At 43.6% G+C, this 24,235-nt stretch overlaps 1 protein-coding gene across 2 annotated transcripts in view; it reads left to right on the top strand.

Annotated features, from left to right (window-relative positions):
• The window catches only part of ALKBH8 (alkB homolog 8, tRNA methyltransferase), a 79,984-nt gene that overhangs the window by 35,013 nt on the left and 20,736 nt on the right, over positions 1 to 24,235 (top strand). For both annotated transcript variants that reach the window (XM_074943370.1, XM_074943379.1), the window contains exons 8-10: positions 14,741 to 14,847; positions 19,043 to 19,194; positions 22,109 to 22,374. In XM_074943370.1, the coding sequence (XP_074799471.1) occupies positions 14,741 to 14,847; positions 19,043 to 19,194; positions 22,109 to 22,374 (525 nt within the window). The remainder of the gene's footprint in view (positions 1 to 14,740; positions 14,848 to 19,042; positions 19,195 to 22,108; positions 22,375 to 24,235) is intronic.

Below are 24,235 nucleotides of genomic sequence, written 5' to 3'. Positions count from 1 at the left end.
TCTTATAACTTCACATACAATGTTGGTGCACACACTTTGTTGGGACAATAATGTTCAGCAGATTATGAGCTTTCTAATGATACCTCACAAGGCATACCTTGTACGGAATTTGTCATAATGCTGTAAAGTGGTGAACATAATGGTATAGACCAGGGGTGGCCAACCTGTGGCTCTGGAGCTGCATGCGGCTCTTCAGAGGTTAATATGCAGCTCCTTGCATAGACTCTGACTCCGAGGCTGGAGCTACAGATGCTGACTTTCCAATGAGCTGTGGGGTGCTCACTGCTCAACTCCCTGCTCTTCACCAGGTCCTGTCACCATTCCGTCCCTTCCCCCAAAGCCCCTGCCCCTTCTCTCGAGCCTGCCATACCATCGCTTCTCGCCCTCCCCACCAGAAAATCCTGTGTACTGCAGAACAACTGATTGCGGTGGGAGGGAGGTGTGTGGAGGGAGGGGGAGGCATTGATTGGCAGGGCTACCGGAGCGTGGGAGGTGCTGGAGGGGGGTAGCGGATGGGGGCCTGTTGACATATTACTGTGGCTCTTTGGCAATGTTCATTGGTAAATTCTGGCTCCTTCTCAGGCTCAGGTTGGCCACTCCTGGTATAGACTGTCACAGAGCCCCTTTTCCTAACTCTCTTACTGCTCTCACCAGCAAACAATGAGCTTCCTGCCCCAGCGTTGGTGGACTCATTCCTCTTACTTGTGCATGAATTTTGTTCATAGAATCATCGAAGATTAGGGTTGGAAGAGACCTCAGGAGGTCATCTCGTCCAACCCCCTGCTCAAAGCAGGACCAACCCCAACTAAGTCATCCCAGCCAGGGCTTTGTCAAGCCAGGCCTTAAAAAAACCTCTAAGGATAGAGATTCCACCATCTCCCTAGGTAACCCATTCCCGTGTTTTACCATCCTCTCAGTGAAATAGTGTTTCCTAATATCCAACCTAGACCTCCCCCACTGCAACTTGAGAACATTGCTTCTTGTTCTGTCATCTGCCACCACTGAAAACAGCCTAGCTCCATCCTCTTTTTAACCCCCCTTTAGGTAGTTGAAGGCTGCTATCAAATCCCCCCTCACTCTTCTCTTCTGCAGACTAAATAAGCCCAGTTCCCTCAGCCTCTCCTCATAAGTCATGTGCCCCAACCCCCTAATAATTTTTGTTGCCCTCTGCTGGATTCTCTCCAATTTGTCCACATCCTTTCTGTAGTGGGGGACCCAAAACTGGACGCAATACTCCAAATGTGGCCTCAGCAGTGCTGAATAGAGGGGAATATCATTTCCCTCGATCTGCTGGCAGTGCTCCTACTAATGCAGCCCAATATGCCGTTAGCCTTCTTGGCAACAAGGGCACACTGTTGAATCATATCCAGCTTCTCGGTAATGTTACAATCTGCCCTGAGTAAGGGGTAGCCTGTAGCTTCACCACTGTAGGAGCAGACCAGAGAATGAATCATGACTTGATGGGTCACAGTCCATCTCCTGTTCCCTGCTCGGGGAGGGGAGTAAGTTTAATCACCACTTTTTCTGGAGCAGCTTACTTCTTCCCCATGCACCCTGGCTGATGTTTGGAGGAGGCAGAGCCAGGGCTCCTCCCATTCCCTGCTTCTCTCCTATCCCGTTTGTTCCCCAGGGAGAATATCAAGTAAGTACCCCCACTCTACTCCATGCACCCAGACTTGAATAAGGGGTGGAGGGAGACTTAGTGATGTTCACTACAACTCCACCGAGCTGCTTCACCAGCCCCCAACCCAAGACTTTGGAAAGTGAGACAGTGAAATTGTAATTGGGAAGATACTAGGTTAAAAAAAAAATTCCATCTGCTATTGAGTGCAAAGGTACAAGGGGTTTTGAAAAATACACAGTACAGGTGAAATAGGTCAGGAACCACACCAAAAATCCACCTAAGAGAAAGTGGACTTTAAAAAAAAAAAAAAAAAAAAAAATTGGAAATCTGCTGAGGGTTTTCAGGTCTTCTGAGAAACAATTCCAGCTTCTTATCAAACAAGCAAAACTTTCACAAAATTATTTTATCAACCTGATATTGAATTAACAGAGCATTGTTGATTCTTGCCCATTGCCTCCAAGCCTATTTGCTGTTTCTATAGAGTGTCATTCCTATTTTGCGTGCTGAGGCAGCATCATTTCATTTCCACTTTGTGGCTGCCTCGCTGTTCAGGTTTTAGTGTGATACACAAATGCATAGACGGAATTTTCCGGTGGAATCACCTCGCTTACTCAAGTGTCGTTATTCCATAGCTTGTCTTAGAGAATTCTAATTGTCTTCCATGTAATGGGGAGTATGACTATAGCTAGGTATCCTAAAATGTGTCGTACCTTTGGAGGAAGATCAAGTATCATGGAGCCTTTCCACTGGCTTCAGTGGAAGATGAATTGGATCTAGTTTCAAATGAGATTGAAATAGTACATCTGTATACTTTACAAATAAATGAAACTAGATCCTCTTTTTCCCCTCCCCTCCCCCCATGCTTATTACTGATTATATTTTTAGTAATGGGTGTGATGGGTTGGGTCACAGAGACCCCTTGGGACTGTCACCTGATGTGCTGAGACTGCTTCTGAGCCTGTTTTCTCTGCCAGCTTGGGCCTTCAGAACCCTGTCTTGTTGAGCCAAACATGCTAGCCTGCTGCAACACAGACCCAGGGTCTAAACCACGCCCCCAAAACTGCAGACTGAACTGAAAACACAAGTGCTCCTGTCTCCAGCACCCAGACACACAGTTCCCAATGGGATCCAAACCCCAAATAAATCCATTTTACTCTGTATAAAGCTTATACAGGGTAAACTCATAAATTGTCTGCCCTCTATAACACTGATAGAAAGATATGCACAGCTGTTTGCTCCCCCAGGTATTAATCACTTACTCTGGGCTAATTAATAAAAAAAAGTGATTTTATTAAGTATAAAAAGTAGGGTTTAAGTGGTTTCAAGTAATAACAGACAGAACAAGGTAAGTTACTAAGTAAAATAAATCAAAATACGCAAGGCTAACTTAATACAGTAAGGTTCTAGTTACAAATACTAACTTCTCACCCTAGTTGTTATCTCAGGTACAATCCTTTTCAGACCAACGTTGTAGTTTATGGCCTGGGTCCAGCAATCACGCACACCCCCATAGTTACAGTCCTTTGTTCCAGTTTCTTTTAGGCATCTCTTTGGGGTGGAGAAGGCATCTCTTGAGCCAGCTGAAGACCAAAATGGAGAGACTTCCAGGGCCCTTTATATTCTCCCTCTTGTGGGTGGAAACCCTTTTGTTCTTCTGTGCAAATCACAGCAACAAGATGGAGTTTGTAGCCACCTGGGCAAGTCACGTGTCCATGAATGATTCAGCTTTTTGCAGGCTGATGTCATTGTTTACATGTTAGTTTGAACATTCCCAGGAAAGCTCAAATGTGGATTGGTGTCTCCCAATGTCTATTGTTAGTTAAGTACTCCCAATTACTTGAATAGTCCCTTCACAATATGTTGGCCAAACCTCCCTTGTGTTTCCTACAGTAAACACTTCAAATACAAGCATAGAACCAACACTCATAACTTCAGATATAAAAATGATACATGCATACAAATAGGATGAATATATTCAGTAGATCATAACCTTTGCAAAGATATGTTACAGTGCATATCTAGCATAAAGCATATTCCTGTTATGTTATATTTACACTTAAGCTTATTTCCATAAACATATAGATTGCAACGTCACAATGGGACCGCCTGTTTTAGGGAAAAATATGAAATCCTACTTGTGGTCCCATAAAAGTTGTAATGGAGCAAAACTTAAACAGCTTGTAATTTAAACTACAGTAAATTTTATACAGCTGTATATGTAGCTTTTCTCTCTGAAGCCCTAGAATCCAAAACCTTTCTTGGAATGTGGCAGTGCTACATCTGATCTTAGAGATATCAATTTTGTTACCTGTTGGTGGACATTTAGTGGGATTTTTTAAAAAGAAATCTTAATTTCTGGAAGAGCCTTATCATCAGAAATTATTTTCATTCTCCTTGCTATTTTTGGAAGATCAGTACACGGTGCATGAAATGAAACCCCTGTTGCCTGCCACAAATTAACAGTGAACAAGCTGAACTTTAGGGCATTAGAAAATCATTATCTTTAGCTGTTGCATTTCAGTAATATTTCAGTTCTGGAATTCAATAAAGAAAGCTAATTTCATCTCATCAGTGACATCATTCTCTATTGTTATAGGAGTCTATTTTAGAACTGTGGTGAATTTCATTTAAAAGTTCATGCATACAAATGAAGCCACCATATGATAAAATAAGAACCAGTCACAATTAGTCTTTAAGAAAAGAAACAAACTTAATTTGTTAAGCTCATAGCATGGCATATTGTCTCTCATGAATTTAAATTGGTCTTTGATATGATCTGAACACATTGTAGCAAATGGAGTATAAAATCGATCTGCCTTTGCACTGTCTTTTTAAAGCTGAGCAGTTTGCATGCTACAGTATCTTCGGTGTCCATTTTCGTAATTGGGGTCTGTTTCAGCAGTGTTTAGACTTTTACGGGTATATCCTCAGCTGGTTTAAAATATCAGAGCTCCATTGACTTTGATGAAGCTCTGACTGTGTGGGGGTGTGTGTGTTATATGCCAGTTCCTTTTTGAAGTGCACTCCAGCTGGAGCTATTAAACTTGTGTTCAGAGTCACAGGATGGGAAGGGGTTCTGAGCCCAGGGAGAGGTGTGGGGAGTTAGGTGTGGATTCCCAGTAACAAGGGAGGTTGATGAGCCTACGGAAGCCCATTGCTCCAGCATGTGGGGAATTTGACTAGAGCTCTTGTCCTTTTGATGAGGGAAGAGGAATTGTTGGAAGAAGCCAGGGGTTGATTGTGAGGCTGAGAGAATGGGCGGTAGGGGAGAGAAGAATGAGCACCCTTCCTTCCCTGTTTCTTGTCTGCTTTCTACCATTTTATCTCTGCCCCCACTACCAGTGCCCTCCCAAGGCAGCTGCTCCTCATGTTCCCCTTGATACCCCAGTTTTTACTTAGAAAATCTGGTCATACCACAGCAGTGGGAAGGGTTCCCTGCTGCTTACAACATCACACACATGCTTTTTTTTTTCAATACACCAGCCACTAATGCTGGTATGGATACAGCTTATCTATTCATCCAATCTTTCACTGCAGGGCTGGGGATTTTAGAGTGGGTAGGTCAGGAGAACTCTGTGGAGAGCATTGATTCTGTTGGAGACGAACATGGTTTTATACATTGTTATGTGTGTCTTTGTTATAGGCAACTGTCTCTTTATCTCTGATTTTTTTTTGGTGATTTTTCTTATTGATTGTCATAAAGAAATAGACAATGAAAAGTACAAAAAGGTAAATGACGTACAGCTTGTATGTATTTCCAAATGCTTCCCACGATTTCTGATAGAATCATGCAATTTTACAGCTCATCAAAACTGTGAGACCAGAAAATACTACATAGACGTAGCACATTAGAGTGGGGGTTACGGTAATAAAATAGAAGATAATACATGAATAAGGAGAGGAGGGAAGGAGGGGGGCTAGGTGAAATGGACATCTGCCATTCTTTGAGTATCTCAACTTTTTTATCCAAATGTATCTAGAAATGGGGTTCAAATTTCTTTGAATTCATATAATTGAATTCCGCAGTGATAAGCTGTTCTTTCTTTGGCTGTCAACACTTTTATTTTGATTTCTAGATAAATATATAGAATAAAATCTTCTCCCCATTTGAAGTCAGAGGGAGTTTTTGACTTCAGTGCGGCTAAGATTTCACCTACGGAATAAAGGATGATTTATTACTGTTTGTATTATGGTATAGCCTAGTGGCCGGGGCCCCATTGTGCTAGGCACTGTGCAAACATATAACAAAGGCACAATCCCTGCCCCAAAGAGTTTGTAATCTAAGTGTAACAATATAGACAACAGGTGGATAAAGCAAAGTATAAGGCAGAAGAAAATAGAGATAGTCTGACGAGAATAGTTCAAGGAAGCAATGAAACAGTACTGGTCAGCATGATATCCAGTGGTCTCAGCATACCAGCTGCCTAGCAGTTATGGATTTTTCTTTTACCTATTTCAAATGTTACATTTCACGACTTTTCATGCATCTATGGTACTTTTTGAGAAGTGGAGAAGAGCACAGCTATGGCGGGAAGTGGATAAAGCAATCTCCCCAAATAAATTTAAAGAAATCTATTTCAAAGAAAGTCATGCTGTGTTTAAATTATACTTCGCTGCCCTGTGAGACAACATTGGCCAAGAAGATGGCTTTCATTATTTTTATGGTCTCTGTAGGGAGTGCGATTTTGGTTGCTAAGGAATGACTTTACTTTTGTGTGGTGTAACTGTTTTTGTATATATAGGGCCAGATTCTGGGCCCCCGATATGTTCCCACTGCTCAACGCTGCAGCACAAAGAGGACATAAGGCTGCCCTACCAGGCCGCTTGGTGATTCCTGTTGCCTAGGGGTATCCCTAGATGCTATCCCACCCATCTCTTGGAAGGGGCATGTGAGGGTCAGGAAGGGGTGTGTGTGTGTGTGTGTGACTTGTGCTCTGGTAATACACACCTTTTGAAACAGCTCCTGCGGGGCCATTACGAGCTGGAGTCAGAGAAGTGTTAATCTCTTTATAACCACAGGTTCAAATCCAGGCGAGGTCAGTTTAGCCTTTTGTCTGGCTGAGGTATGGACATTGAGTACTATGCAGTTTACTCAGTGGGAGTTTCAGATGCAACATACTGGGGACATGGTGGTGTGGCTAGAACAGTGCCAGGGGATGGGGTTGCAGTTAAGATAGGGCAGGCGGAACAAATCTTTGCTCTCCTGGGAATCAATCCAACTGGACCCCTTGTTTACAAGGCCCAAAATTCATTCCTTTCCCCCAGCTACCTCAGATTCCTATGCTAATCTGCGGAGGGCAGGAGATTCAGACTCACAGAGGTGGGGAAGATAGGGAATGTTTCCAGAGCTGTCTTTGTGGAGAGAGGGGACTCAGTTTTCTGACTAACTGGGAGGAGGATGAATCTTCAGTATGCTCTAGCCAGGGCCATAAAGCAGAGGGGACGTCCTCACTCTCATGCTGTTATAACAGATACCGCATGGCAGTGGTGCAGGAGCAGTAAACAACAAATTAGTATTTCATCCTATCCGTGGTGCGGGGGTGGTTCCTCACATGCCCCAGGCTACCTATTGCTTCAGGTTTGGCAGCATTTTCTGAACCTACCAAGGCCCATTCACCACATTCTTTGTCCAGTGTTATTGTCAGTTTGACTATTATTCCTTAAATTGCCTGGAGGACCTAGTCAGGGGCCCAGTGTGCTGGTGCTGTACAGATTAGTAAAAACAAAAAGACAGTCCCTGCCCAGAAAACGCACAAATTAGAATTATAACAAGATTTGGGAGGTGGACAACCAGATGGGTGGGGTGAGGACAAGGTTACAGCAAAGATGGATATATTTGCGTACATTTTGTAGACAGTAAGATGGCAGCTACCAGGTGTTGGGCATGTTTTCACTTAATACACACACACACACATTCGGACTTTAAAGATCCCTGGGCAGGCAGTAATTTTTGCAAGGAAAAAAAGGCGGGCTGGGGCTGGGGCCAAAGCTGGACTGGGGGCGGAGCGGGGCTGGATGGAGCTCTCTCTGCACCGCCTGTGGGGGCTGATCCAGGCCCCACTGCATCCCACCCCTCAGTGTTCCTCCGCACCCCTTCCCCCCAGGGGTTGTGCCCCACAGTTTGGGGACCACTGCCCTCAAGTGGTAAAATATTGCTAAGAAAAGCTAGGTCAGTAGAAGAAATAAATTGAAGACTAAGCCGTTAAACTCTTTTAGTACTCAGAAAGCAAGTGGCTGAGCGCAGAGTTAGAGAGGCCCTTAATTAAAGGGTGAGAGTGGGAAGTTAGTGAAATGTAATAAACTAGATACTGCTGAGAACCTGACTGTATCTTTGTTTCAGCGATGACCGAAGGAGCTGAAGGTCACATTCTGGGGCTGGATCACACTTTCCAGAGGGGATTAAGTTATAACTGTGGCAAAGGAGAGAGTGAGCCAATGAAATGATTTACCTCTCCACTACGAGTACAAAATTCTAACATCAGATGCTTTGAGGCTTAGCACAGGGAGTCGCTTATGTAAGTGGGAAGCTGAGAAAGCAGGAGGGCCTGATAAATTACATTCCTGCATGCTGAAGAAATAAGAGCCTTGGAAGGAGAGATGTGAGAGTCTTTAACATGGCAGAGGTGGTGTGCGATTGGTTGGATGGTTTGTTTTTTAGTGGCCTACTAATGATGTGGAAGTTTGGAGAGGATGAATGATTGGTGAATGGCAAGCAAACACATTAGGAAGGACTGCAGAAACATGGGCTATTGCAATGGCAGACCATCTGGTGGAAGTGACTTGAGAGATTAGGAATACTAATACTCTGAACTTCTACCTCACCTTCCAGCCAAACCTCTCAAAGCGCATTACCAACATGAGTGAGTTCAGTCATGCAGTATGCCTTTGAAGAAGGGAAGGAGTGTTGATCCTCATGCTACAGATGAGGAATACTGAGGCCCTGCGAAATAAAGTGACTAGCCCAAGGCCAGTGGCCAGTATTCACTGCTGCAGTCGGATACCACAGAGCGCAGCAGAGTGGGGGCTGTGAGGGAGATCATTGCAGCTGCCTGTTCCTCTGGGCAGTTCTGCATTAGGCCCAGCTGCAGCAGCTCGTAACCAGTCCCAAGGAGCCATCTGCTAGCTGCGCACAGACGGAGCATTCAATGGGAACCCCCCGTGGGGAAGTTGCAGCTGCCTTCCATTCCCCTGGCACCACCCAAATCTTGCAAAGGGAGCTGAGCAGACAGAGAATCTGTCTCACTGCGTCGTTTGCTGGGCACAGAGTCCAGGATCATAGTATCCTGCCCTGATCATTAGCTATGCTGCCTTTCTTATGGTTATCGAGCAGATACTGGCTGTGTAAGATCCTGAAAAGAAACAAATGAAATGATGCCAATAATGTATTTGAGATGATAATTAATGGTTTGAAAATCAGTATAATGGACTACATTTAAGAAGAGCGGTTAACAAAACAGGGTAGTATAAGCAACACATTGTGACTGATAGATGAAGCAAAGTATCAAAAGAATGTTATACGTTTTGAGGGAAAACTGAACACACTTTTTGGTGAAAGAAAATCTATTACTTATCTGACTCCCATCAGCATAGTATCTAAGCATAGTATCTATTTATGTTTTGGCATAAATCAGATAAAGTGTTTGCCTGATTTTGTGTGTGTGTCCTGAGATTTTGAGGGTGAGAAGTGAGGAGGCATATCAACTTCGTCATAATTTCATATTCCAGAGCACATTCAGATTCTGTGGTCATGTGTGCACCATAAATACCTGGATAGATTAGATAACACATTTTTCTAGATCTGATATAATTTAAATGAGTAGATTATTTTGGTGAAATGACACCTCTCTCCCCCTGTTCCCCCCACCATATTCTAGTGCTACTCAGAATTCTGGTGCTGAGAACTTGTGTAAGCTGACATTTAATGTGCTCTTTGCATTTAATCACAAAGCACAGTACCAACAGTAATATTTTAGGCATCAATCTTTTGAGTGACTTTGTGAAGAGAGACTCCAGCACTCACATGGAACCCCATTATTTCACTGGGGCGTTGTGTGGGCACAGGGTGTCTGTTCAGGCAGACTTATTTGCAGGATTGGGTCATTTAGTTTCACAGGAGCCTTATGAGGTAGGCATTGTTTTACATTTTGAGAAACCGAGGCACAGAGAGGTTATGTGGCTTCATAGGCGCTGACTCTGTGCTCTGCATCCACTGACAGCCAAGCTCCCCACCACCCCCCGCCTCACCTCCTCTGCCTCCCAGCGCACTGCGTCTCCGCTCCTCCCTCCCTCCCAGCATTGCTGCCGCCAAATACCTGTAGCAAGCACTTGGGGGGAGGAGCGGGAACATGGCATGCTCAGGGGAGGAGGCAGGGAAGAGGCGGGGCCAGGATGTGGATTTGGGGAAGGAGTCAAATAGGGGCAGGGAGGGGGTGGAGTTGAGGCAGGGACTTTGGGGAAGGGATTGGAATGGGGACAGTGCAGGGGCGGGGCAGGCGTGCAGTTGGGGCAGGGCCAGGGCAGAGGGGGGTTGAGCACCCACCAGCTCCAGAAGAAGTCGGCACCTATGTGTGGCTTACCCTATTTCACACAGCAAATCAGTGACAGAGCCTGGCATAATATTCCATATTGTCTGACTTCCAGCCCAGTGTTTTAGCCACTAAACCATGCTTGCCATAAAGTTTTAGATTAATATTGAAGATGAATTAAACCAGAGTCAAATCCCAGAAAAATGGAAAGTTAGTCCTTCACAGCCAAGAGTGAAATCCTTATTGCCATTATGTATGTCCAGTTGCATCATTCCTTATCCACCTCTGGACAACGACTCCCTTTCGAGAGTCCTGAACAATTTTTCACTTCTGTCCTCCTTGCCTTTCATGAAATACGACGTCAACTCAGAGGCAGCACAGAATTCTCGTATTCTTTTTTTTATTTTATCTCTTTTTCTCTTTTTCTTTCTTTGAATTTTGCTATATTTTATGTAATAGGAAAACTGTTCAGGATGTAGGCGTCTGCTTTGCTTTGATGTTTAGCGATCTTTGAAAGCTGTTTATTGATTCATATACTCCATCATCATGAACATTATCCCTTAAATAACCCAGCATCATGATGTGGTATTTACCTCTATAAGGGGAACTATTAGCAACTTACGCATCTTTCAGACTTTTGGGTGTGGAGAGACATTTTTTTTTCCATAGAAAAGATTGTAAAGGGTGTATAAGATCAAAGCATCCAGAATTTTTATCATCAGCTGCCATCCCCAGTGAGGCAGCATGGGCTAGCTGAAAATTTGATCTTTATTGACTTTGCCACCTCAGAGAATAAAGATAATGGGTAAAAAACAAAAATAGTAATTAGAAATAGCTCCTGTGTAGCAGAGCTGTCATGAGGCAGATTGATTCAGTGGTGGCAGAGTAGCTTTATTGATTGTGAGTCCTTAGTGAATTAAAAAGAGGACCAAATGACTTAATCTTTCCTTTTTATGTGTCTGACTGTAACAACTGAATGTTCTGACAGAATAAACACACACACACAAGTATGGGAATATTATCTACTTCAGTCAGCAATATTTCTTTCAGAGACGAGGAGAGAGGTCTTCAAAAACTCAGCAGGGTCAAATGTTCTTTACTGTACTATAGTCTAAGAGTGGTAGAAATTATGTTGTTTAGGTTTTTAAGTCTTCAGGTCTGATGATTCTAGGAGGAAAAAAGAAACACTAACAGGAATTACAGTCACTTCTCTCAGATGTTCATAGTGTGTTCCTAAATTTTGGCTCTTAGTCTGACCCTCAGATTTGTTGCTGAGACAAAAAAAGTCAAATTATTATTTGCTCTAGGTGCATCCAATACTAAGCTTTTATTGTTAATAAATACGTTTTGAGAGGGGTTTTCATCTGAGGATCTCCAATTGCTTTCACAAACAATAATTGACTGTGTCTCCCAACATGCCTGTGGAGTATGTGAATATTCTACCCGTTGTACAGATGAGTAAACAGAGGCAAGGAGGGCCAGATTCCCATTTATCCTAATGCCACTTTACAATGCTGTGGCAGTGAGGATCAGGCCCAGTGAGATTAAGTAACATGCCCAATGTCCCAAAGAAAGCCAGTGTCCTGACTTCCAGTCCCCAGTTCTCAGCCAGAGACAACTCCTGCCCTTACTGTCGGTATGTATATTTAGTATAATTGTTCTTTGCCAAGTAAATTAATCTTTTATCAGTAACTCTTGAAATGTAACTGGTTAATCCATTCTGGAATGGGCACTGGCTATGCAATAAGGGTGTAATTCAGTCAGATGGGGAGAGCCCCACAAGGCTTCTACGCTATTAAATAGTCTCACATTTTCCCTCCACAGAGAAGGGAGTGAGCAGAAATAGAGCAGCCATGCAGGGGCCTCAGTGCCAGGCCTGAATAAGCTGATGAGCAAGGAGTACAGGGAGAGGGGCTACTGGATCCACATGTATGCTGATCCCATGGCCCAGTATCCTCACATGAGAGGCATGAGGGCCCAAAGCCATGGTTCCAGTCCATAGGCTGAAATAGAAGCAATAGCAGGGCGGTGCTGCAGCTCTGTGTCCTGCCTGTGGTTTTGGAGGCGGATTCTGCCCCATCCCTGTTGAGTTCCCCGCACAGGACCTGACGACTTGAGCTTTGAGCAAGTGCAAATTTCATCTCAGCCCATCTCTCTGTCATCTCCTCCTGGGTGACTCTGTCATCTTATACTTAACATGGCCCAATGGAATTCTTGATCTTCTGTCAAAACCCTGCCCCTTTCCTTCTGTCAGCCTTGAACGTTGCCATCCTCTTTGTTATTCAGGCCTGCAAACTGGGCCCTATCCTTTGCTTTGTCCAGTTTCTGCTGCTGCTTCCTCCACAGCGTCTCTGAGGGCTGGACTACACACAGACTTACACTGAAACGACTGAATTGGTTTCAGTTCACACCTTTTGTTATTTTGGTGCACACCTGCATGTGGGTACTCTTACTCCAGATTGAAAGGGTCCTATTTTGATTTTGCTTCAGTTGATAAAAAACAATAACAACAAAGGAGTGAACTAAAACTGATTTCACTGCAAGTTTGCTTGTAGACCAATCCTAAAATGCGGCTTTCGCTCATTGTCCTGGCAGCTAAAACTCTCTCATCCAGGTCTTCATGCTCTCCTACCTTGACTACCTATTCTCTCTCGCCTCCTAACATCCACATGCCCCATCCAGTTAACTCAAAACACAGCTCCCAAGATCCTCTGCCTTGTCTGGTTCTCAGTGTGTCATCTCAGGTGTTTTATCCTGCCCCGCCCCATGCCTTTTTCAGCTAGTTAAAGCTTCTTATTCCCCCCCTTAAGGCTCTTCACAACTCTGCCCGTCTCTGCTTCTCTGCTTTTATCCTTTAGCTAGTCCTTCCTGCCCCTCTTTGCTCTGCCAGTGAGAGCAGCCTTAACACTCCATGTGTCCACTTCATGCCACCCTTTATCCCTGGAATTACCTCCCCATACAAAGCCAATGGCCTCTTCCTCCGCACGACACACTTCTCCCATGATGCCTACAGGAAACTGCCAATTGGTAAGTGTGAGGGTGGGGGCAGGTGGGGGTTGCTATTTAGTTCTATGTATAGCTATGGTTCAGAACCATCAAACAGTGCAACACAGGTGACCTGTAGCCATGTAAGCTTATTCCTATTACCCTCCTCCTCCCTCCCCTTTCAACGCTATGGTTTGTTAAACTCATCGTTTCTTGTCTCAGCTTAGATTGTAAATTCTTCAGGGGAGGGATCATGTCATTGTATGTGTTCCTACAACCCTTGGACAGTGGTGCCTTGATGGCGGGTGCTACCACATCATGAACAACAGCGAGCTCTTCCTATGTATGTAAACGCCACTATAGATTTTCCCAGTGTTCACTGGTGACGGTGTATTTTAAAGAAAACTATTTTAATTGTTGATTTGCAGCATTTGAAGAAGAGCATACATATGAGATTGCCTGTCTCACATTTCTTTCTTTCTTAGCTAAATGACTGATCACTGTACCATTTCATCTTTACTAAACTTCTGTACATCCATAGGCTGGACACAGCTCAATTTGTTTGGATTCAACATACTATAAGAAATTCTTTTTTTAAAAAAATCACACACTGGATAGGTTACAAATGAGGTGGCAGCACTGTCCAGTGCATGACACTCGGTCTCCAGCATAATTGGAGACATTGCCTCTCGTATGTTTTGGTCCTCCTTTCTTTCAGGGTAAGTCTTCCCTTAACTAGTTTGTTTAAGTGCCATCTATCTGCCCTGCTCCTTGTCTTCCTCATCAGGGACTTCCCCAGTTTGGAAAGTGTGTACCAACAAATCCAGGGAATAGGCAGCCAGGAACAAAACAGTGTTGCCAAATCTCATTATTTTATTTCAAATTTCGTGATATTTGGTGCCCCAGTTCTTGGAGTTGCTTGATTTTGTGGAATCTTGCTTTTAGTGGGGGAAAAAAAGTCTCTTATCCACAACCATAAGGGTTAAACTTGAAAATCTGATCTGAGTACACCTTAATTGTTCAGAAACCAGAAGGTAAATTAAATGAGGAAGGGATGTCCCAGTGGTTAGGGCTTTAGTCTGGAACTTGAGAGATGTGGGTTCAATTCCCTACTCTGCCACAGACTTCTTGTATATGCCCTTTGGCAAGTCACTTAGTGTTTCTTTGCCTCAGTTTCCTATCTGTAAAATGGGGATAATAGCACTTCCTACCTCATAGGGGTGTTGTGAGGATAAATATTTTAAAGACTGTGAGATGCTCAGATGCTGCAGTGAAGGGGTCCATATAAGTACCTACGATAGAAAGAATTTATTTTTTAAAGTTTGGAGACTTAAAAAAACAAAAACAAATCTCATGTTTTTTGGGCCCTGCCTCAGACTTCTGAATGCTTGAAGTTAGCAGTAGTGAAGGGTGGAGATGTTAAGGGCTGTGGGGAGAACTTGAGGCCCTTGCTTCTCAAGAAAGAAGTGGCTGTTCCATGGAGGTGCACCAGTTGACACTGGCTGAAGATCTGGCCCAGCACACTTTGTTTGTCTGCAGGTGCCATGCCCTTACAGGGGGCTGCATAAGTACTAATAATTTTGAAGGATTTTGTCTTTGTTTTAAGATTGTGATGGATTTTAAGCACCCAGATGGCCGTACAGTGGCGGTTATGCTTCCTCAACGGAGTTTACTGGTGATGACTGGAGAATCTAGATATCTGTGGACTCATGGGTAAGTGCGGAAACTCCTATAATGACTGCATTACTTACATAAAGTGGGAGATGGCTAGAACTTTTTTTCGCCACTTAATGTACTATATTTAAATCTGTTCTGAAGGAAATTGACTTGATGTTAATGTTATCATTAAATATACAGGCCACGATTCTCCGCTCTATTCAAAGTGTGCTCAGACCAAGTGAAAAAGCAGGGGATTACAGGAAATCATTTGCTGCTTCCTGATTCACAGCTGCAAAGGGGTAGCCCTGACTTTCACCACTGGCATAAGATTGCTCAGGGACCTTATGCTGGTGAAGGATTGGGTATAATAGAACTCCAGTTTACACCCCACCTTGTCCAACCCATGCCTGACCCCTGACACATCCCCCTCCCCTTCCCTATGCCTGGGTTTGGGTGGGAGAGGGGTTTGGTTCGGGAGGCTGTGGACCCACCTCTGTCAGCACAGGGATTGGACCCTTCTACCAGCTGTGTCCAATTGGGTTATGGCCACTTCTGGACTGTTTATACAGCACAAAGTGGCCTTAACAAAGTGCGGTTCCTGCAGTAGGGATTTCCTGATGAATACATCTTGAGGTGTTATTTATTATAGCGGTTAAAGACACACTGTTAAAATCATGCACAACTGGGAAACACGTATGACAGGAACTTGGGAACATAGAAATAGGCATATGGGATCAGCTCATTTGTCTCCCTAGTCCATCATACTGAATGCTCTGGGCAGTAAAGCCCTTTCTTTATTGACAGAATAGATCCAACATGCTCATTAGTAATATGAGCTTCTTGCACTGTCCTCTCTCAACCTTCCTCTGCAGGGATTATCTCTAGCCAGGATTAAGAATACAGTTCACTTACCATGTCAGCTCCCTCTCCTTATTGCTGAGACTTCCAACAAGGGTGCCAGTTGTGGTGGATTTTGTGCTGTGGACACATGTCAACTAAGAACCAGACTGAGATCACCAGTTCATTTCACACATCTTCAGATGATCAGTGTCTTCTAGGTCCACGGACTTGGGACAGATTCAGACCAGGGATCCCAGGACTTTTTCTCCTTGAGGCAGTAATTCCTGGCCAGGCTTTTGTCCACCTTTCCTAAAAATGCTTTGTCCTACTTTTTCAAAGGGAGCCACATATATTTTTTGAAAAGGCATTTGTGGGCCAGATCCTCAGCTTATGCAAATTGGCATAGCTTCATTGATTTCAGCATATGCTTAGGGGGCAAAACACCCACCTCATATATCTTTCTAGTTGTGTTTGCTCCCCTTAGTTTCTTTGCTCTCAAATGCCACTTGTTGTAATCAATAGAGCAATGTCCATTTGCACCATATGAGGATCTGGCCCTTTGTGTCTAAAATGGACACTTTTAACAGTTAGTGCTTCATAGTAAAGAAACTAAGGAGAGTAGACACAACTAGACAGACATTTGGTGTGGTGTGTAGCCGACCAGTGAAGCATGCAGTTGCAGTCTCTACAAAATTAGATAATTGCCATGGAAGCAAATGTAGTCACTTCATTTGCAAATATAACTAATCATGATGTATTTAAGATCATCTGTATTGCTTTTTATCTACTTCTTATAAATCAAATTACTGAGAGCAAGAGATTCAATTTTGAAATCATTCTGGAAATGTTTTCATTGCATGTACTTGGAGGCCAGGGAAATCAGAGGCTTCATTTAATCCTATTAACAATGTACATAGGGAAAAGTGTCATCTCTTGTTTCTGAGAGCAGCATAGGGTTAAGAAACAAATTAGACAATATCGGAAAGGAGATATGGAGGACAAAGTACTCATTTTGCCTTGTCAGTGCAGTTAGTCTTGCACTTCCTTATGGGTTTTTCATTTTGGTTCCAATGGGTATTTTTTTGGTTGAGTACAAATGTGTAAGTTGGTACAATGGGCCACCACATGACCCCACAACAGCGGTGACTTCAATGGACCTAGGCTGACGTACATAGGCTGGCCATGCAGTTGGAGCTGTGCATTCTCAGAGGCTCCTCCCTTCTGGCTTACCGGTAGCTGCTTCTCTGTAGATTCCAGGCGTCCCTGGACTGCCTTATTAAATCTTCTATTCCCAGCCCTGTCTCATAACTCCTTTCTAGATCTGTGGAAGATGCAGACAGGGAGTTAATTTGCTGCATTCTGGTTTTCCGGCAGGGCCCCCTAGTTTTCTCTCTGTGGAAGGGTACAAGAGGCCACTTCATTGAACATACTGATAGGGGAGACTGTGTACATTGATAAGCAAGAGGTACTCCTGGTGGAATTCTGCGCATCTGCAGATGAGGAAATTCGTCTGTCCCGCATAATTTTGTATTTTCCTGCATAAAATACATTTTGCCTAAGAGGTGCTGCAGTTCCGCCTTTTGCCCACCAGAGGCCGCTGTGGTGCCAGAACAGCGAGTTGCCTTCATGCAGGAAAGACTTGCTAACAGCTGCCACCCAGTAGTATTGGAGGCATCTCAGATACTCAAGTATGAGGGTAGCTGAAGTATCTCAGATATCGCTGTGTGGTAACTTTGGAAATCCTGCCCCCTTAATGGAGACCACTCTATATAGCATGTGTAATGCTCATGGATTGCATGTTGCATATTTGTAATTAGAGAAGCAAGAGCGCGTTAAGTAGTATGTTGGAGTAAAGTTTGTAGCAGGATCTGTTTAAGAATTGCCCTCTAAAAATATAATTAGTTATAAGTAAGACTACGTTTTAGTCACGGGTATTTTTAATAAAAGTCACAGGCAGGTCACGGGCACTAAACAAAAATCCATGGCCCGTGACCTGTCCATGACTTGTACTATTTACCCCTAACTAAAACTTGGGCCAGGGGGTTGTGGGTGTTCTATGGGGGGGTGGTCTGGGGTCTCTGTGGGTGCTGGTGAGGAGGCGTGGGACCCTCGCTGGTGCTGGAGGGGAGGGGACCGGGTGGCGGCGCGTGGCCCGGGACCCTTGCTGGTGCTGCGTGTGGGGAGGGTTGACAGGGCTGGCGGGCTTCCTACCCAGCTCTGCGCAGCTCCCTGGAAGTGGCCGGTATGTCCCTGCAGCTCCTAGGGGGAGGGAGGGCCAGGAGGCCTCCACATGCTCACCCCGCCACAACCTCCAGCTCCACTGGTCTAATTGGTGGGGAATCGCAGTCAATGGGAGCTGTGGTAGCGGTGCCCGCAGGAGGGGCAACTACAGGGACATACTGTCCGGTTCTGGGGAGCCCCTCACCCCCGAGGTAAGCACCGCCCCACACTCCAACGCCCTGCCCCAGCCCTGAGCCCCCTCCCACACACAAATTGCCCTAGCAGCCGTCAGTGTGGCTGGCCCAGGGGCTGCACTGGCTTCTGCAGAAGTCACAGAATCCGTGATTTCAGTGACAGACACGCAGCCTTAGTTATGAGTGTTACAGTTCAAGACCACTGCACCTGTATTCCCCCTCCATGGTCCCTCACAGGCACCCACTCTGGGCTTCCAGCTCCCCAGCTGTCTCCTCTCCTGGGCAGAGACCCGTGTCTCTCTCCCTCCTGACCAGGGTTCTTCCAGGACGCATAGTTCCCTGCCTACCCTTTGGTATTTCCAGCAAGCCATACTGCCTACACAGGCCAGTGCCTGCATGTTGCTTTCTCTTTGAAGGCTATAAACAGTGTAATTGCCATGGTTAAGTTACCAGTCAGCTCTTTATAAGCAAGCACGTTTATTCTGAAGGTAAACGTATGACAGAAAAACATAAAAAACAATAAAAGAACATACATAAGCTTACCAGAAGTCACCCCAACTCTAACAAGGGCTCTGGTAGGAGTCAGTCCTTCAAACGCCACAAGGGGGTTTTCCTGTGGTTACAAGTTCATATCAGCCTTAGCTGAGAATTAGCACACTCGTGAATAGTGCAATCTTTGCTTTGTACAGCTTGGGCCTTTGAGCCTTGGATTCCATGAGAAAGAAATCAGACATTGGACTCCTCAGGGTATTGCTTTAAAAGGCTGGGTTTTTGCATAGCTGGAGGCAGGGAATTTGCATTCACCTCCCCCTCAAGAGGGTACATACAATCCTAGCTCTCAATAATCATAAACCATTCATTTAGTACAATGGACCCCAAAGCTACTTAAATTAAATTCAATGAGGTCTCTCAAGGATATGGCTGGAAATTGCTCCATCTGTCACAATGAGCAGTTTGCCCAGTGCAGATTAAATAATCACTTTATTTTGTATTAGGATCACGCCTCGAAAGTTTGATATTGTTCATGCATCTGAGCGACAGAAAGTTGGATCAGTCACTCCTGATGTTGGAGATTTGACATTAAACAGGAGGGGAACAAGGATATCGTTTACTTTTAGGAAAGTGAGGCGAAGCCCTTGCAATTGCAGTAAGTGTTTTGGGTTGATCATTGAATCTTGTGTGTTGTCCTTTTATCAGATCCTTAAGCACAGTTATTTGAAATCTTATATAATGAATGTTTTGATATAATTTCTATGAACAGTCTTCACATTCAAAGCTTGCATTTTCCTTAGAACAAAGCCACAGAACAAAGCTTATTGGGCACTGTTTCCTCTTAAAAGCAATATGATGCAGTATCAGTGAATGGATACTTTTCCCCACATACATCTCCACAGCAGGAGAATTTTGTCTAACATAAGAATGGCCATACTGGGTCAGACCAATGGCCCATCTAGCCCAGTATTCTGTCTTCTGACAGTGGCCAGTGCCAGGTATCCCAGAGGGAATGAACAGAACAGGTAATCGTCAATTGATCCATCTCCTGTCACCCATTCCCAGCTTCTAGCAAACAGAGGCTAGGGACACTTCAAAGCATGATTTTGTATCCCTGCCCATCCTGGCTAATAACCATTGATGGACCTATCCTCCATGAACTTATCTAGTTCTTTTTTGACCCCGGTTATAGTCTTGGCCTTCACAACATCCTCTGGCAAATAGTTCCACAGGTTGACTGTGTGTTGTGTGAAGAAATACTTTCTTTTGTTTATTTTAAACCTGCTGCCTGTTAATTTCATTTGGTGAACCCTGGTTCTTGTGTTGTGAGAAGGAGTAAAATAACACTTTCTTATTTACTTTCTCCACACCAGTCATGATTTTATAGACTTCTATCATATCCCCCTTAGTCATCTTTTTTCCAAGCTGAAAAGTCCCAGTCGTATTAATCTCGCCTCATATGAAAACTGTTCCATATCCATAATAATTTTTGTTGACCTTTTCCATTTCCAATATATTTTTTTGAGATGGGATGACAATATTCAAGATGTGAGCGAACCATGAATTTATGTAGAGGCAATGTGATATTTTCTGTCTTATCATCTATCCCTTTCCTAATGATTCACAACATTCTGTTAGCTTTTTTGACTGCCACTGCACACTGAGTGGATGTTTTCAGAGAACTATCCACAATGACTCCAAAATCTTTCTTGAGTGGTAACAATTAATTTAGATCCCATCATTTTATATGAATAGTTGGGATTATGTTTTCAAATGTGCATTACTTTGCATTTATCAACATTGAATTTCATCTGCCATTTTGTTGCCCAGTAACCCAGTTTTTGAGATCCCTTTGTAAGTCTTAGTTACATCCAAAGCAGTCTACAATCTTGAGTAGTTTTGTATTATCTGCAAATTTTGCCACCTCATTGTTTACCCCTTTATCCAGATCATTTATGAATATGTTGAATAGTACTGGTCCCAGTACAGACCCCTGCAGGACACCACTGTTTATCTCTCTCCATTCTGAAAACTGACTTTTTATTCCTACCCTTTGTTTCCTATATTTTAACCAGTTACTGATCCATGAGAGGACCTTTCCTCTTATCCCATGACAGCTTACTTTGCTTAAGAGCCTTTGGTGAGGGACTTTGTCAAAGGCTTTCTGAAAATCTAAGTACATTATATCCACTGGATTCCCCTTGTCCACATGTTTGTTGACCCCCTCAAATAATTCTAGTAGATCGGAGAGGCATGATTTCCCTTTACAAAAACCATGTTGACTCTACCCCAATAAAATGTGTTCATCTATGTGTCTGATAATTCTATTCTTTACTGCAGTTTCAACCAATTTGCCTGGTACTGAAGTTAAGCTTACTGGCCTGTAATTGCCAGGTTTGCCTCTGGAGCCTTTTAAAAAAATTGGCATCACAGTAGCTATCCTCTAGTCATCTGGTACAGAAGCTGATTTAAATGGTAGGTTACATACCACAGTTAGTAGTTCTGCAATTTCACATTTGAGTTCCTTCAGAACTCTTGGGTGAATCCCATCTGGTCCTTGTGACTTATTACTGTTTAATTTATCAGTTTGTTCCAAAATCTCCTCTAATGACATCTCCATCTGGGACAGTTCCTAAAAAAATAACATGATTGCTCCTAATCAGCTTGACTCTAGTCAGGTTCTATTTTGGGGCTGATCTGGCCAGACATGAAAAATAAGATAAATGAAGGTCGGAAGAGCCTGATGGGAGGCTGCCATCTAAAAATACCAAATTGATGCTTTCTAGAGGCTTGAAGCCCATACTCCTTATTGGGTGAAATTAAGGGAAAGGCCAAGACATAGTCCAATGGTGAGGGCACTCTCCTGGGACTTCAGATACCTGGATTAAATTCTCTTCTTCACCACAGACTTGCCTATGACCTTGGGCTAGTCGAGTAATTTAGTCTCTCTGCACCTCAGTTGCCCATCTGTTTTAAAAAAAAAAAAAAAGGGGAGGGGGGGGACACGACAATAATACTTCCTTATCTCATAGGGGTGTTGTCAGGATAAATACATTAAAGACTGTGAGGTGTTCAGATACTATGGTGTCGGGGACCATATAAGACATCACAACACATATGCATCACTTAAGCCCTCAAAATAGGGATTTAAGTGGTGTGTATGGTGTAGCCCGTGTGTACAGTGGTGAATTTCACCTTTAAAACTTACACACTGTAGTAGAGGCTCTATTACAGCAAGCACATGATCTTTGACACGAGTGGTAATGTATCGTTTTGGATGCAAAAGCTGGTGGGAATCTTGGATAACGTGACAGATGATCATTTTGCAACAAGCTTCTAGTAAGCTAGTACGTTGACTAATATACTGGCTGTTTGTTTTAAAGTTTTTCAGACTTTTACAATTTGATCTGCAGTTCAGCTATATTGACAGATGTCTTTTACAAAGCCTTCATTATATCTACGGTTTTAATGGATTTTTTCTTTTTCTTTTTTTGTTTGTTTTCCTATTAAGTAAATGTAACCAACAAGTTAAAAGTTTCCTATCTGGATTTTTTATTCCTGTACCCTAGTTTACCCTTCTGTATGTGATAGTCAGCAAGGCCATCAAAGAGAGGAAGCACCCTCATTCCATGACAGTGAGACAGAGGCCCCAAAGCTGGAACAAGAGTATGTACACAAGGTGTATGAAGAGATCGCAACACACTTCAGCAGCACCAGGCATAGTCCGTGGCCCCAAATTGTTGAGTTTCTTAGGACTTTACCAAAAGGCTCTATAGTGGCTGACGTAGGTTGTGGAAATGGGAAATATCTCGGAATCAACAAGGACTTGTACATGGTAAGTCACTGATGTTATTTGTCTTCTCTTATTGTTATTTGTGTTACTGTGATGCCTAGGACCTCCAGTCATGGACTGGGACCCCATTGTGCTAGGCAGTGTACAAACACAGAATTATAAGATGCTCCCAACCCCAAAGAGCAATTACCGATTGTCCTAAGTTTGCACATTCCATTTGTTACCTTTTCTTTTTGGTTTACAAATCAAAGTATGTCGTAGTGGAAAATTGTAGTGAATAATTACAATGGTCTGTATTCACCACTGCCGTGAAAAACCTGCTAAAGGGGCAAATGGTCAGACAATTCCAGGTGTCCCAGTAGATTTTCCACTTGGAAGATGGGTGGAAGGGATGTGGGACATGTCTCTGAAACTGCAGTACCAATAAGATCTCCAATGTATATCTGCAAGGTGTGCCCTCTGTATACTGCACCATGGTCCTCTTTCTCTGGCAGCATGGCTTACTTGGGAACTGGGCTGCCATTGGCTGTCCTCGTCATGACTGCACACCAACCCTCACCCCTACACAAACACATCTTGAGTGTGTACAGAAGCAGCCACAGACAAGAAGGTGGATTTTCAAGGAGTATCAAGTTCAACACAAACCTCCAATTAGAACTCTACCAAGTTTTGAGGGGACCCTGTAAAGTAAAGTGACTGCTCCCCAGTCCTCCTCTCCCCACAAAAACCCAGCTGTGTAGCACACTCAAAGAGGGCTTCTGTGAGTTCTCAGGGATGAAGGGAGCTGCCAGTAAGCCACCATGCTCCCCCACTTTGTTTTTTGTGACCTTTCACCCCTTCTTTATGCTCTTTTGTTTCCGTCTACATTACACAGTGAAGGGGAGCATTTGACTCTGTGCAAGTGATACATCTTTATCTAACAAATATCAAAAAGCAGAATTGTTAAAAAATATGCCAGAGAAATGCATCTGTATAAAAATATCCAGTTTCCAATGTATGCTAGTAGATAGCAGTAGAGTGCCTCTTGCTGATGGAACAGGGTATGACATCAGATCCCCGTAGTGTGTAACATCCACTAAATCTCTCCACAGATGCACTTTGCTAGAGACAAGCTAACACACTGGCATAATTTATAGTCAGTAGGTACCACACCTTCTGTGGATTTTATTATCCGTGGTATTTATTTCTAATGTGCCAAAGTACTCATGGAAGAAGCAAAGACAAGACCCCCGTGAAGAGCTTGTAGTCTAAAACCCCATTTGCAGGTTTGGGGCCTACGTTTCAGAATAAACAAACAAGGAAAAAAGTGTAAAATAAAAGGGCATCATTCAAACTCTTTCAGCCTGGCATGCATAATAGGGGCAGCTGTAGGCAATTTTCTGCCCAAGGTGAACTTCCTGCAACATGGTTCTCCTGTCTCCTTGTTCATCTTTTCTGTCCATGTTTTATTCTTTATCAGTTTATTTAATGTAACCTTTGACATTTTGCATGCTATTCAGTAGTCATTTAAAAAACCCAAACATACTGGGCCAGATCCTCACTGGTTAAAATTGGCATAGAGCCATTGAAGTCAATGGAACTACACTGATTTATGCCACCTAACGATCTGGCCTACTTGGTCTCCTACGTGTTATTGCTTCTGTTCCCGTTTAATCTCCCCCTCTGCCCAATAAATCTTGGTGTAACATTTCTTCCTTGTTTCTCTTTTCCTTTCTTACCAGTTTTTGTCGTGTATAATTTTTCCTTCGCCCCTTTTTCTCTTCTTCTGACCTTTCTCCTTGCATTGTTGTGATTGTGTTCTTGCAGTTTCTTGTCTCCCGTCAATCACTCGTTCTTTCTCTCATCTTCCTTATCGATTCCTTTCTCTTTTCCCATCATCAAAGACACCCCCATCACTAACATT

The sequence above is a fragment of the Natator depressus genome, chromosome 1 (assembly GCF_965152275.1).
Source record: "Natator depressus isolate rNatDep1 chromosome 1, rNatDep2.hap1, whole genome shotgun sequence".
In the NCBI taxonomy this organism is placed as follows: domain Eukaryota; kingdom Metazoa; phylum Chordata; order Testudines; family Cheloniidae; genus Natator; species Natator depressus.
This window is presented reverse-complemented; position numbering and strand designations above follow the sequence as displayed.